At 34.0% G+C, this 16,352-nt stretch overlaps 2 protein-coding genes across 2 annotated transcripts; both read right to left on the bottom strand.

Moving 5' to 3' along the window:
• Window positions 1–2,119: 2,119 nt before the first annotated feature.
• Window positions 2,120–3,821, bottom strand: LOC147382136 (UDP-glycosyltransferase 74E2-like). The gene is made up of 2 exons (XM_086428312.1): window positions 3,164–3,821; window positions 2,120–2,954 (listed from the first exon to the last, which is right to left on the bottom strand). The coding sequence occupies exons 1-2, from the start codon at window positions 3,809–3,811 to the stop codon at window positions 2,226–2,228; spliced, it is 1,377 nt and encodes a 458-aa protein (XP_086284438.1). The 5' UTR covers window positions 3,812–3,821; the 3' UTR covers window positions 2,120–2,225.
• Window positions 3,822–12,442: 8,621 nt separating this feature from the next.
• On the bottom strand, window positions 12,443–14,340 carry LOC147382135 (UDP-glycosyltransferase 74E2-like). The gene is made up of 2 exons (XM_086427660.1): window positions 13,679–14,340; window positions 12,443–13,388 (listed from the first exon to the last, which is right to left on the bottom strand). The coding sequence occupies exons 1-2, from the start codon at window positions 14,324–14,326 to the stop codon at window positions 12,654–12,656; spliced, it is 1,383 nt and encodes a 460-aa protein (XP_086283786.1). The 5' UTR covers window positions 14,327–14,340; the 3' UTR covers window positions 12,443–12,653.
• Window positions 14,341–16,352: the final 2,012 nt, after the last annotated feature.

Genomic DNA, 16,352 nt, shown 5'->3' with positions numbered 1-16,352 from the left:
GTTTGGGTTTTCGTAAATAAAGCTTATAATCCAACAAGTCCAAGTGATCCATATTAAATAGTGGGCCACAATCCCATGTAAATGAGTTTGGCCCTCCAATTATCCATAGAATCATTAAAATTGGATTTGGACAAACTTGGCCTTGAGACGAACCAATAAAACCCTTTAAGTCAGGGCATAATTGAAAAGTTAAATTATCTTTAAGTCCATAAATATCAAAGCTTTTCTCATTTGGAGGGGGGAATAATCACTTTTTCTTATAAGATAGAAGCACTCCCTGTTAAGAAGAAGAAATTCTCAAGCCCTTCTCTAGAGACAAAGCAAAACTCTTTAAGAGACTCAGACTCTGATTAAAGAGAAAATCAAGCCCAAAAGCTAGCTGCAACAACCCTTACACCTTGATCATCTCTGATAATGCAACAACCATTAATGTCACTTTTGGCCACACCTTTAATAATTTGTCTTTTTAGAGACATCCGAGAAAATTCCAATCTTAGTTGGGACATATATCCTATTACAAGTTAAAATAAACGTTACAATTATTTTATTTTTCTTGATGGATTACGAACTTAACTGGAATATAAATTTTGGGTCCTCTTTCTCACCCTATAAACAAAGGTTATTATTTCATTCATCCCCACCAAGTATACACAACCATTTTGTAATTGAGATAAGGTGAGCCAAGATAATGCCAAGCCATGGACAAGTATGCGGTTATCAGCAATTGAAAAATGCAAAAAACTAAATAAAAATGAAGGATTTAATGATGGTGTACACAATTTAGCTTCTTGTGCAATCCAATCCAATATATTGGAAGTTTATAATTCTATGGACTTACCAAGATTTCTTAGAAGAGCTTTATTTGTGAATTTAATGGATCTCTCGACCTACTGGGTTCTGTAAATGAGAGAGCATGCTCCATTTCTATACATTAATTATTCTTGGGTCTTGTTCGCCACCCTAAGCTTTACCCTACACTTTAATAAACGTGTTTTGTCCTACATGGGTTAGAAGTTTTGGAATAGGCTGATTTTTGGTGAGGATGATCTCTATGGTGAGGAGATCATCCTCACCAAAAATCAGTCCATTCCAAAACTTCTAACCCTGTACAAAATGGTTTACAAAAAATGGACGGTCCACGATTTTTCAACTTGTAAACATGGGGCTAAAAATTTCTAAATGGGCTGATTTTTGATGAGGATGATCTTCTAATCATAGAGATCATCCTCACCAAAAATCAGCCCATTCCAAAACTTCTAACCCATGTAGGACAAAACACGTTTGTTAAAGTGTAGGGTAAAGCTTAGGGTGTTGAACATTTCCCATTATTCTTATATATATATTTACGTTTGAATTATTTTTTTCTATAGATAGATTTCGATTATCGCATGATTCCAAGATCTTATTTAATAGCGATTGCGAATAATGAAGAAGTCACATGAATGTTTAGAACTAAGATTTGGGTTGGCTAAATGAATCATATTTCTTCATGGTGTAGGATAAGCAGCAAAGGATTTCATCGGGTGTTGGGTTGCCAAAAGTCTAAATGAAAAGGCTAACTGTACTAAGTAGAAATCAAGGGCCCCAGGGGCCCCAGAGTTAGACTTATGGAATGGGACCCATTTCTGAATAGAATCATTGAAATTTTCACATTCTATGCCTTTCCTTTGTCATTTTAGAATAGTGTTGTTTTGTAATAACTATCATTGAAGAAGTCACAATCATTTATACTTAGTTGATTTGATTCTGCTTTGCTTAATAGGTTTGCTAGTATGCTAAATTCGTTATTTTAGTGAATTTCTACATTTTTGCCATTTTCTATAAATAGTAGAGTGCTGATTTTCTAACTCAACCTCATAGAATAATTCAAAAACTCAGTGATGTGGTATGTGTAAGAACGGTAAATTTTTTACTTTGGGATACACAACTGTAGATGTTTTATGGGGATGTGCAATTGTATATCTCAAGGGAAAAAATCTATTATTCTTGCACATCCTATATTAGTGAGTTTTTGAGTTAGTCGGTCAGTGTTAAATAGAAAATCATTAAATAAAATAGTATTATAACTGTAATCCAGAATCATCTTCGAATTAATAATGGTGTTATCTTTAAAAGAGTCGCAATAATCTGATTTCCCCACGTGTCATACTCAAAATACTCTTTATTATAAAATATGCTCCTTATAAATAGCATTGTTGGAGATGGCTTAAAGCCATTACATAGGTTCAGTTACTTACAACGCTCGCTATAAATTCCTCAATATTCTTGTCTGAGCTTCCACCTTCATCCACTGCCTCCTTAGCTAATTCCTTCCACCTTTCAGTATTCCTTTTTATCTCTTCCCCCCTCTCTCTCTCCATAACTTCCATTATACAAATTTCTATTTCTTCTTTTCTAACAATCCCCTTCTCATCCACTTTAGCTCTTACTCCCACCTTCCACACATCTTCCATAAACTTGGCATTAGTGGGTTGGTCAGTCCATTGCGGCATCCCCACCATCGGTACACCCAAGCTCAATGACTCTAGTATTGAGTTCCATCCACAATGAGTTACAAAACATCCCACCGCTCGGTGGGCTAAGACCTCCAACTGGGGACACCATGTCACTACCAACCCTTTCTCCAATGTCTCATCTATGAAATTGCTTGGAAGCTTGTGCTCTTCTGAAGCTCTCACTACCCACAAGAAGAATTTTTTGCTCCTAATGAGACCCCTTGCCAGTTCCTCCATCTGATCTTCTCCTAAATTAGCCAGGCTCCCAAATGACACATATACAACCGACCCCGTTTCCTTCGTATCTAGCCATTTTATGGAGGTGTGAGAATCGGGCTTGAATAGATTCAGACCATAATCCGTGTTACCTTCCACCCGCTTGTCCAAGTACATACTTGGCACGTTTGGTCCAACCATTATCGTCTTCATAGGCCATTGCTTCACCATACAGTTTAAAACCTGTAAGAATTCAATTAGATAACTGTCAGTTACGTAACCTACAACTAAATAAATATAACCTAAGTTGAGTTGAAAGAATGTGAGTTGAGATGAAAGAACATTATTTACTAAGCTGACCCCACCCCACAACTTCTTGATAAGGCTATGACGATAATTATGATGAACCCATGTTAATAATTTCCAAAACTAAGAGGAATTACAATACCCACCTCATCCTCTAATTTTTCAAATGAGTTTATAAGGAACCAGTCAGCTTCGTCGACGTTCGAAAAGTGTTTCAAAATATGGTGTAGCATAGACGGGTATGATCCCATGTCATAAACAAACGAAGGCAAATCGCGAGTTTGAAGTAGTGGCAATCCAGGCAGCGATATGGTTTGCCCTTGAACAGGTGTACTCATCAGCTTACGATGCACATAGTAGTAAATGGCATTTACGGCGCATGGTTGAGTCCAAAATGAAGCTCCAATTAGGCCAAGACTTTTAGCGATGTTCAAAGCCCAAGGCAGACCGGAGTCATATATAAGGCACTTGACTGGGTCCTTAGAGCTGTTATGTTTTTCAATGAGCGTAGTCAAGTTTCTTGAACCTATGGTTTGAAGGCACTCGACATAGGCATCGATGCTCCCTGCTTGCTCTATACCGCCCTCGTCACAGCCATCCGAAAAGGGTTCAATTATGACTGAGCCAGCTTTGGTTTGGACGGACTTGGTGATGTAGAAGGTGGTGGCTAGTGTGACTTTGAGTCCTTTGGAGGCTAAGCGTTTAGAGAATTGGAGACTTGGGTTTATGTGGCCTTGAGCTGGAAAGGGGAAAACCACAACATGGGCTCTAAAGTTTTTTTCTTCTTTGTCCATTTCTCTCTCACCTCTTTATTTCACCCTTTCTTTGTAGGGTGTAGAATTGAGTTGTATTTATAGATAGGGTGGAAATATGTTCAGATTAAAAAAATCTTCATGAATTGAATGATGGATGGATAACTGCTCACAACTCAAAATAAGACAAAAATTAAGAAGACTTTTAACGTCAAATTTGACTTTGACATTGACATGCTATGAAAACTTGAGTCACAATTAATCAACAAGAGTTTGACGTCAAAATTGACTGTGGACATTTACATGCTATGAAAACTTGAGCCACAAGTTTGTCCGACCCATAGATCACCTTAGGAAAATTCCATTCCAAATTGATAACTGGATTCCATGTAAAAATATTAATATTTTGAAATTGACATCGATTCTCACATTGCTGATGTGGAGGTGCATATAGAATCATAAATACTTTTTATTGGTATCTCGAGAAAAATTATTTATGATTTCGTGCAAATATATATACATGTCAACAATGTGATAATCGATGTCAATTTTAATATTACTTCATCACTTTTCCTACTTTTAAATTTGGAGTAGAGGTGTCAATAGTGATCTGAACGTTAAGATTTGAACAAGAACAATTTGTCTAACTCATATATCATCCCAGGAAACTTCTCTATGGATAAAGTGATTCCATGTTAAAATATGAGGAAAATTAATAATTTTAAATTTGGAGTAGGGCTGTCAATGCACCCGGGTGGTAGATCATTCGTTCCTGAAATTCTCTATAGTACTCTTTCAATACTAGAGAGGCCGTGTTGAAAAATAAAAAACTAACACATTAGTTATCTATTATCATGATTTAGAAGAAATTTGAAAAAAAATAAATAAATAAAATAAAATAAAATAATTCCACCTAACTTCACAATTTAAAATTAAAATTCCATGAATTTTTGAAAAAATATTTATAGAGATGTGTCCTCTACCAACTTGAAGGGTTGGATCATGTTTTTTATGCCATAAATTAAAGTAATCACAAGGACCCTTAGTAAAGGTGAAACCCTTACTAACTTAGGTGGTGTTTCATAACGCTTTTAAAAGATTTTTTTAGAATTTGCATTTTCAATTTACTTTTTTAGCGATAATCACCATTTGATAAAAAAAAATTGCGTTTATAAAAGCAAATAAGAAAAGCAGACGACGTCGCTTTTATCATTCACATTTGCGGGAGAAGCAAATATCGAAAAAACTATTTCTGTAAAAATGATTGAAATTTCCCTGATGTAATTTTTACTCTTTTTCTCTTTTTCTTTGTCGACAGAACCTCACAAAGCGCATCTCTTCTTTTGTTTCTTGACAAAACCTTACACAACACGCTCTTCCTCTTGATAAAATCACACACAACCCTACTATTTTTCTAAACAGAACCTCGCACAGTCGTACTCTTCTTTTTGACAGAACCTTATACAACACACAATTGTTCTTGTCAACAGAACCTCACACGACACAACCATCTAGATCTTCTTCTCGACAGAACCCCACACGGCCCTAACCCTCAAATCTAATTTCTACTCTCTTATTCTCAACAGATTGTCACACAGTCCTAACCCTCAAACAACCCACCTTCAACAGTAGCCAATCTCGACACCATCTTCTCCTTCGACGATCATTCAGGTATCTGCTCTCTCTCTCTTCAACCTAAGCCAAAGAAACCCTCGACTTGTAAAAACAACTAGTTTTTCATCTTCAAAATCAACGCTTTTGGTTGAGGTTTTCATAAAATTTTTATACACTTTGAACAAGGAAGTTGAGTTCTAGTTTGTAAAGAACTCAGAATCGAATATTATCGGGTATTAGATAATCTAATCGAATTCGAATTTTGATGTAGTTTGTAACATTTATTAGATTTAAAATTTGAATTGGAAAAAAAAATCGAAATCCTAATGTACTTGGATCGAATAAAATATTATCAGATATTCGATAATCTAATTAAATTCGAATTTTGATGTAGTTTGTAACATCTGTTGGATTTCAAAATCAAACTGGAAAAAAAAATCAAAATCCTAATGTAGCTTGAATCGAATTGAATATTATCGGGTATTCGATAATCTAATCGAATTTGAATTTTGATGTAGTTTGTAATATCTGTTGGATTTCAAATTTGAATTGAAAAAAAAAATCAAAATTCTAATGTAACTATCGAGTATTCAATAATTTAAGCAAATTCGAATTTTGATGTAGTTTGTAACATTCATTGGATTTCAAATTCGAGTTGGAAAAAAAAATTGAAATCCTAATGTAGCTTTGTTTATTAAGATTTATCTTTCATTAAGTTTGATGTAAGTTGTAACATCCATGTCTATTTTTATAAACCCAAGTTATTCCAATCTTTGTTTTCTATTGTTGGTTTACAAGTTACAAATGAAGATCTTAGTGGACATGTTTCTTCGTGAATCTAAATTTGATAGTCTTGCTTCAAAAAGTGACACAAATTAAATTATTTGAACTTCCCTCCTTGTTGCATTTAGTCCAGATTCTAGATTCCAATGTTTCATTTAGTTTGGATTATGAAAGGAATTCTTCCATAATCATAATTAGAAACGAGCCATAAACCATTTTTTGAATTTTGCGCTAAATATTTTACTGGTGCATATAATATTGTGTTAAACTTATGAAACTCAAAATAATGTAATTTTTTTTTTACAATTATCAATTGGAGGATGAAATTTTCATGGGTTTTGTTATGAAATTTTGCTCTTGATATCTGAAATTTTCATAGGTTTTTTGGTCGTTGTATATTTATTTCAGTTTGTAAACACAAATGGAAGTTGTTCATTTTTTACTATTATTAGATGGATGATTAGAATTTAAAATGTGTGAAAATAGATTGAACAGCCAAAAGTATAAAGTTTGAGTCGAAATATGCTATGAATTAGTTAAGAAGAGGATGAGACCACATAAAGTGCTATTTAATCATTTGCATTCTTTACTTTGGAACATGATCAAGCGAACCTTTGGGGTTTTGAAGGCAAAATGGACAACATTGAAGTTGATGCGTTCATATAATTTCGACAAACAAAAAAATATTGTTGTTGCATGTATGGCATTGTACAATTTTATTAGAAGACATGCCATTGTTGATGAAGAATTTGCTCGATTAAAGGAAAAATGATTAATGGAAGAAAAAGAAGAAGAGGGCATCACTGATTAAGAGTATCCAGTTTCCCATCAATAGGTTGTTAAAGTCAACAAACAATGAAAATACAGAGGGATTCAATAGTCGATGTCATTTACACTGACAATCATTGATACATTTTTATATAATATTTATTACTTTATATTATAAGTGTAAATACTATTATTCGATATTTTGATAAAGATTATACTATATTTAAGTATATTTCCAAGATTTCATGCTTATTTATAATGTTTTTGTGCATGATGAATAGCATTGATGGCAATACGTATCCACCATTTCGTTAATGTGGTCGAGTGATGATATTAGTTATAATTAAAATAAAAGTAAATTATAGGATGATGTTTTATAGGTATCCATCTTAGTAGGTAATATTTCATTAATATTAATTTTGATCAAAGTTCAAAATTTCATGGAACATTAACAAAAAATCGTAACTTCACTATGTGAAAACTGGAAAATTCAACATAAAAAATTTGACAGGCAAGCCCATGAATTTTAGAAACTGAATTTTGACGGTTTAGGACCATCGAAATTCTTGATGTTCCCATATTTGATGGCTTAGAGATGTTGAACTTCTCTCATCCTTCATTAATTTGACAATTTTGGCCCGTCGAAAAAAAAAAAATTTAACAATGAAAAAGTCGACACCAATTTAACCTCTTTGGCTGTCAAATTTTATGAAATTTGACAGTCCAAGGCCATCAAATTTGGGCTTTTTTCACATTGTGCTTGTTAAGTTACCCATGATGAAACTGGAGTCAATGCTGATCAAACATGAACTCTGAGCCAAATCTAACACAAATCGAAACCGCAGTGATTTTTAGATACGAATTCATAGCAAAAAATCTTACAAAAATAGTAAGTACAAGGATGATAAACATGTCTAAGAGCCAAATAACATAAATCAAAATCATAGTGATGATTAGACATGAATTCATAATCAAATCTAACCGACATTGAAACCACAAAACATGAACCCACAACAAAGTCTACTAGAAATAACATCATAGGGATGATGATAAACATGATTCAAAACTAATTCCAACAGAGATCAAAACCACAATGATGTTAAACATAAAATCCGAGCTGAATCCAAAAAACCATACAACATGGGGATTATAACATGAATTCAGTGCCAAATTATTTGATCACAGTGATGGTAAATATGAACTCGGACCAAAAAATCAATAAAACTCAAAGCTACTTAGATGCTAAACATGGATCATGAAAAATCTAAATTTCAAATTTTTTCATCAATCGAACAAAATAAACCACCAAATTTCAGTTTTGTTTGTAATCCACCATATTTCATGCACACGAAACCAATAGACCATGGGACTTTAGATTTTTTCATCCATCAAACCAAAATAAACTGACAAATCATCAAATTCCATATACAAGAAACCAAATAAACCAATCACTTGTGTTACAATCTAGCCAAGATTAGTACAAATCAAATTGAAATGAAGTACCTAACGTCAAATGGTAAGAATTGAATGAGAAATACGATCTAAGATCCACTATAAAAGCTCATGAGCGTAACTCATCCTCACAAAATCGACTTGTAAGGTGAGGATTGCCCCAGGTTTATATATAGCGCAAAGTCATGATACCTAGGTGATGTGGGACTATCTCATACTTACATAGCTCCGCTCTTGGCAGCTCTCGTTGTGGCCACTGCCATTAATGTTAGCGTCACTTTTTTTGCGATGGTTTTTGACCCCCTAAAAGGTTAAATTTTTTAGTGTTTCAAGAGTGCAATGTAAATTTGGGTGGGAGTGGTTCGGGAATGAGGATTGGATTGGGGGCTATTTTGACTTAATTCTCTCCTCAATTAAGAACTTGGTTTGGTTTGGGCCCAAATTAGAACCGAACCAACATAGGTTGGTTCCACTAAATAAGAACAAGAATCGAACCAAACAAAATCAAATTATGGTCAGTATGGTTCAGTTCAAGGAGTTGCCTATATCATATAAATGGGCTTGGAAGCAACAAATTTTCTTTTTTTCTTTTTTATATGCTAAGGAAGCAAGAATTGTATTAGTAACAAAAATTCTTCGAAGCAACATATTTTAAATGAAAAATAATAATAAACATGAAATTTCATATAATAAGTCATTAATTTATTGATTCTCGGTTTAGTTATCTCTTAGACAAGTCTTGAATTGAGAATAGAACTGAATTGATCGGATCTCTATTTTCTTAACCCAGAACCAAACCCTAACTGGTTCCAAACCAAACCAAACTAGTCCAAAGCTATCATTTTGATCTTGGTGTGAACCATATCAAGTTGCACTCACTAAGTGGGTTGACCCCTTCGATTTTGGCATAAAAAAGTCCAAAACGACGATTAAGTCTTTCAACTAGTACCCTCCCAACTTCTCTTGTATTCACCGAGGTTTTCCATATAAGAACTTTACAAAATTTCCCCCAAAAATCCCATAAGGTTTGCAAACTCATGACACAACTAATTAAATGGAATGGGCTTTTCTACAACCTGGGCCTAGAAGATGAATCCAGTGAGTTTGACCTACACAATTAATAACCTAAATTTTATTTCTGTTCGGCCCGTCCCACCAAATCTAGACTTCTGAAATCTAGGTCTCTATAATGCCCTATCATGTTAAGGCAACATGCACTTTAAAGACCAAAATTGGAGAGGGATTTGGGGTAACTTTATCCAATGTCCGAGTAGTCATTGAACTTAAAGAGAAAGAACCCTTCTTCAATGACATAATATATTGTTGATATGGCCCTTCAACTTTCACATTCTAGGAAATTGTCAAAGCTTCTCTTTGTAGATTTGGCACGCTAAAAATTACCTTCTATTATATGCCTATGTATAGTGTTTCAAAAATTATCTGGATTCTAATAATAGTAATTCTAATCCTACTTTGTTTTTTTTTTTTTTTCTTCAAAATAAGTAAGTTGTATTGATTATAAATAGGCGAACCCAATTACAAGTAACGAATATTTGGAAGACCCAAAAGGTCTCCTCTCAAGGCTTTCCTAACAATAAAAGGAAGAGAAAAAACAGAGTTGAAAGACGAAAAAGTCGAAAAAACGGAAGCATGGAACGCCAAGCATCGCCACTCTATTAGCTTCCCTAAACACGTCTAATTTCCCATTGGAAGTTATTTAACAAAAATTTTGCTTCCACCCAAATGGATTCTAAATACCATGGGACTAATCTTGTCTTCAGTGAGTCAACAAGAAATTTTGAATCTGACTCAATCTCCAAACATTTCCCTGTCAAAGGCATGTGTTTTAAACCATGAGGAAGCACAAGTAATTAAACTCTATTGTAAGAACCAAACCCCACTAAGGTGGTAGCCGCAATAACCATTACAACTTGATCATCTCTAATAATGCAACAAACATTGGAGTCACCTTTTGGCCACACCTTTAACAATTTGTCTTTTTGGAGATATCCGAGAAAATGCCAATCCAAGTTGGGACATATCCTATTACAAGTTAAAATAAACGTTACAATTGTTTTATTTTTCTTGATTGATTACAAACTTAACTGGAATAGAAATTTTGGGTCCTCTTTCTCACCCTATAAACAAAGGTTATTATTTCATTCATCCCCACCAAGAATACACAACCTTTTTGTAATTGAGAGAAGGTGAGACAAGATAATGCCAAGCCATGGACAAGAATGCGGTTGTCATCGATTGAAAAATGCAAAAAACTAAATAAAAATGAAGGATTTTATGATGGTGTATACAATTTTAGCTTCTTGTGCAATCCAATCCAATCCAATATATTGGAAGTTTATAATTCTATGGACTTACCAAGATTTCTTAGAAGAGCTTTATTTGTGAATTTAATGGATCTCTCGACCTACTGGGTTCTGTAAATGAGAGGGCATGCTCCATATCTATACATTAATTATTCTTATTTATATACAATTTATGTTTGAATTATTTCTTTCTATTGCTTTTGATTATCGCATGATTCCAAGATCTTATTTAATAGTGATTGTGAATAATGAAGAGGTCACATGAATGTTTAGAATTTACAAATGAGACTAGGACAACCTCATATAAACAATATCAACAAGAACAAAGCCTTACCCATAAGATTTGGGTTGGCTAAATGAATCATATTTCTCCATGATGTAGGATAAGCAGCAAAGAATTTCATCGAGCGTTAGAGTTGCCAAAAGTCTAAATGAAAAGCCTAACCGAACTAGTAGAAATCAAGGGCCCTAAGTCAGAATTATGGAATGGGACCCATTTCTGAATGGAATCATTGAGATCTTCACGTTCTATGCTTTTCCACGGACTTTTCACTTTTGGGCCAGATTATACCTTTATTTTCAGTAAATTTGTCATTTTAGGAAAGTTTTGTTTTGTAAAAACTCTCATTGTAGAAGCCAGAATTACTGTACTTAGTTGATTTGATTCTGCTTTGCTTCAAAGGTTTAGTAGTATGCTTAATTCGTTATTTTAGTGAATTTCTACATTTTTGCTATTTTCTATAAATGGTAGAGTGCAGAGTTCCTAACTCAATCTGATATAATAACTCAAAAACTCATTGACATGGTATGTATAAGAATCGTAGATTTTTTCCCTCGAGATACACAACTGGACATGTTTTATGGGGATGTGGAGTTGTTTATCTAGAGGTAAAAAAATCTATGATTCTTGCTCATGCTATGTCAGTTAGTTTTTGAGTTAGTCGGTCGGAGTTGAGTTAGAAAATCATTTTCATTAAATATTAATATAATTGCAATGTAGAATCATCTTTAAATCAATGGCGGTGTTATCCTTTTTTTGTTTAACGTTGGGTCAGTCCACTGTCATATCATTGAATCTTAAAAGAGTCAGGATAATTCACTACGTGAAAACTGGAAAATTAGACAGAAAAAATTGACGAGCCAAGGTCCACAAAATTTAGAAACTGAATTTTGACGATCTAGGACCATAAAAAATCTAGATATTCCCAAATTTGATGGCTTAGAGCTATTGAATTTCTCTCATCCTTTATTAATTTGACAATTTCGGCCAGTCGAAAAAACAATTTTGACAATGAAAAATTCAATGTCAATTTGAACTTTTTGTCCGTCGAATTTTATGAAATTTGAAAGTCCAGTGCCATCAAATAAGGGCTTTTTTCACATTGTGATTTGACTCCCCCATGTGGCATACTCAAAATACTTTCATGACGTGACATATGCTAGAACCATAGATCGATTGCTTTGGGATACACATCTGCACATCCCCATAAATACGTGCAGTTATGTATCATGAGGCAAAAAGATCTATGGTTCTACCACATACCACATCAAAAGAGTACTTTGAGTACACCACGTACTCATCTTAGAACAACTCCAATGGACTCTTTAAACCTGACATCCTCTTAACTATAAAGAGTCAAATCACAAAAATTGAACCAACAGATTCTTTACAATCAAATGTTAAAATAACCAACATGGAAATCGAAACAAAGATTCACTTCATCTAGCAAGCTGCTTTGACTTGTTATTATTAAAAAAAAGCTTTCCTTATTTAGTAAGATTTCAAATCTTATTAAATTGAGCACATATGAATTATTACATTGACAATTTCATAAAAAAAATAATTAAGGTGTTGAAATAACATTTGTGATTTTTGATAAAATATGCTCCTTATTGTAAAGAGCATTGCTGGAGATGTCTTGAAGCCATTACTTAGGTTACCACTAGGGGCAGTTACTTACAACTCTGGCTATAAATTCCTCAATATTCTTGTCCGAGCTTCCACCTTTATCCACTGCCTCCTTAGCAAATTCTTTCCACCTTTCGGTATTCCTTTTTATCTCTTCCCCTCTCTCTCTCTCCATAACTTCCATTATACAAATCTCTATTTCTTCTTTTCTAACAATCCCCTTCTCATCCACTTTAGCTCTTACTCCCAACTTCCACACATCTTCCATAAACTTGGCATTAGTGGGTTGGTCCGTCCATTGCGGCATCCCCACCATCGGTACACCCAAGCTCAATGACTCTAGTGTTGAGTTCCATCCACAATGAGTTATAAAACATCCCACAGCTCGGTGGGCTAATACCTCCAACTGGGGACACCATATCACTACCAACCCTTTCTCCAATGTTTCATCTATGAAATTGCTTGGAAGCTTGTGCTCTTCTGAAGCTCTCACTACCCACAAGAAGAATTTTTTGCTCCTAATGAGACCCCTTGCCAGTTCCTCCATTTGATCTTCTCCTAAATTAGCCAGGCTCCCAAATGACACATATACGACTGACCCCGTTTCCTTCGTATCTAGCCATTTTATGGAGGTGTGAGACTCGGGCTTGAATAGATTCAGACCATAATCCGTGTTACCTTCCACCCGCTTGTCCAAGTACATACTTGGCACGTTTGGTCCAACCGTTATCGTCCTCATCGGCCATTGCTTCGCCATACAGTTTAAAACCTGTAAGAATTAAATTAGATCACTGTCAGTTACATCACCTACAACTAAATAAATATTAACTAAGTTGAGTTGTGTTCTATTATGTTTTATGTATTGTAACTTTTCTTATTTTCTAATAAAGAATGTGAGTTGAGATAGTGAGAGTGGGTATAAACATTCTTGAATTAAGAGAAGACATGAATTTAGATATAATTGAATGAAAGAACATGATTAACTAAGCTGACCCCATAACTTAATGATAATGAACCCATGTTAATAATTTCCAAAATTAGAAGAATTACAATACACACCTCATCCTCTAATTTTTGAAATGAGTTTATAAGGAACCAATCAGCTTCGTCGAAGTTCGAAAATTGGTTCAAAACAAGGTGTAGCAAAGACGGGTATGATCCCATGTCATAAACAAACGATGGCAAATCGCGAGTTTGAAGTAGTGGCAATCCAGGCATGGATACGGTTTGCCCTTGAACAGGTATACTCATCAGCTTACGGTGCACATAGTAGTAAATGATATTTACGGCGCATGGTTGAGTCCAAAATGAAGCTCCAATTAGGCCAAGCCTTTTGGTGATGTCCAACGCCCACGGCACATGGGAGTCATATATAAGGCACTTGACTGGGTACTTAGAGCTGTTATGTTTTTCAATGAGGGTAGTCAAGTTTCTTGAACCTATGGTTTGAAGGCACTCGACATAGGCATCGATGCTCCCTGCTTGTTCTATACCGCCCTCGTCACAGCCATCCGAAAAGGGTTCAATTATGACTGAGCCACCTTTGGTTTGGGCGGACTTGGTGATGTAGAACGTGGTGGCTAGTGTGACTTTGAGTCCTTTGGAGGCTAAGCGTTTTGAGAATTGGAGCATTGGGTTTATATGGCCTTGGGCTGGAAAAGGGAAGACCACAACATGGGCTCTGAAGTTTTTTTCTTCAATCTCCATCTCTCACCGTTTTATTTGTCCCTTTCTTTGTAAGGTATAGGATGGAGTCGTATTTATAGATAAATACGTCATGCTATGAACAATGACATGCTATGAAAACTTGAGCCACAAGTTTGTCCAACACATATATCACCTTAGCAAAATTACATATAGATAAATTAAGTCCGTATAAAAATACGACGAAAATTAATATTATTGAATTGACATTGATTCTCACATTGCTGATGTGGAGTTAGGACAAAAATTAAGAAGACTTTGACGTCAAAATTGACGGTGAACACTGACTGACATGCTGTGAAAACTTGAGCCCCAAGTTTGTCCAACACATATATCACCTTTGGAAAATTCCAAATAGATAAATTAACTCCGTGTATAAATACGACGAAAATTAATATTTTTTAATTGACATCGATTCTCACGTTGCCGACGTGGAGTTGTATATATAGGCATAGATGCTTTTCACTTGTATCTAGATGAAAAACATCTATGATTTTATGCATATATACACGTCAGTAATGTGAGAATCGTTGTCAATTTAAATGTTACTTCATCATTTTTCTAATTTTTAAATTTGAAGTCAATATTGTCCAACTAAGAAAACTTGAGCCACAAACAATACGATTGAACAAAAACAGTTTGTCTAACTCATATCTTCCTTAGGATTTCATGTAAAAATATGTGAAAAATTAATAACTTCAAATTTGGAGTCACAATGTGAAAAAACCCGCCATCAAATTTAATAAAATTACACGGACCTAGAGGTCGAATTTTTCATTGTCAAAATTTTTTTTCAAGAAGTTGAAACTGTCAAATTAATGAAGCATGAGAGAAATTCGATAGGTGTAAATTGTTAAATCTGGGAACATCAAGAATTTCTATGATCCTAAACCATCAAAATTCAATTTTTAAAATTCGTGGGTCTTGGCCTGACAAATTTTTATATCGAACTTTCTAGTTTTCACGTAGTGAGTAGGGGTGTCAACGCAACATGGGGAAGGGGTAGGTCGTTTGTTTCTAAAATTCCCTGTAGAAAAACAACAACTAACACATTAGTTATGTATGATCATGATTTAGATTTGAAGAAAAAAAAAAGACTTCTTTTTAAGATTGCTATGGATTTGGAAATGAACGTTTACTGAACTTTGAAATTTCAGCAATTGCCAATTGGTGCTCCCTCAATTGTGTAACTATACTACAAGAAACTATAGGAATAAAGTACCACACAAGATCCGCTCTTATCAATGGGTTGGCTCTGGTCTGATTCCTTCCATCTATATTTAATAGTAGAACTATTATATTTTTAAAATTTTCATTTGTGGCAATTTTGATTCTAATTTTAAAATAAATATAATCGAAATCAGAACCACCAAGATGGACGAGTACTCATTGATTCCTGTTCTCAAGAATTCATGTGAAAAAATATATATATGTTAAATCATTACAAAACATTTTTCCTTTCAAAAAATTAATAAATTATCTACAAAATTGTCAAGATTGTTATAATTTGTTCTACCTAAGAGATAAGTTAATGATTTTTTTTTCAAAGATTGAAATTTATATTCTTTAAAAGTAATACATTTTTTTTATAAGAGATGGTCCATTTTAATCTCCAATGCATAGTTTACATGGAGAATTTAAGAGCTTTATGTATCATGTATACAAAATTAAAGAAAATGTTAAATCATCTACAATATAAAAAGAAATTGATTTCGAATACCCCTCGGGTACCCATCAGATATAAGCTAACGATTTTGATTCCTATTGGTTTGATCAATTACATTTTAAACCCATATCTAATTAGTTCCGATAAAAAGAGAACCAAAATCAGGGTTTTTTTATTCTTATTCCAATTAAATGTGTAAGCCATTAACACCCATAATTTGGATTGGCAAAATAATTTTTTTGAGATTAAACATTTTTTTTTTTTAATTTTGAGAAAACATATATTTAGGATGTTTAATTCAAAATTATGAGAAATTTTACAATTTTTGAATAGAAACATTCGAGAACGATCTATATCAATACG

The sequence above is a fragment of the Akebia trifoliata genome, chromosome 16 (assembly GCF_017979445.1).
Source record: "Akebia trifoliata isolate Shusen 1 chromosome 16, ASM1797944v1, whole genome shotgun sequence".
NCBI classification, from domain to species: Eukaryota; Viridiplantae; Streptophyta; class Magnoliopsida; order Ranunculales; family Lardizabalaceae; genus Akebia; species Akebia trifoliata.
The sequence above is the reverse complement of the archived record's forward strand: the minus strand, read 5'-3'. Positions and strand labels throughout refer to the sequence as shown.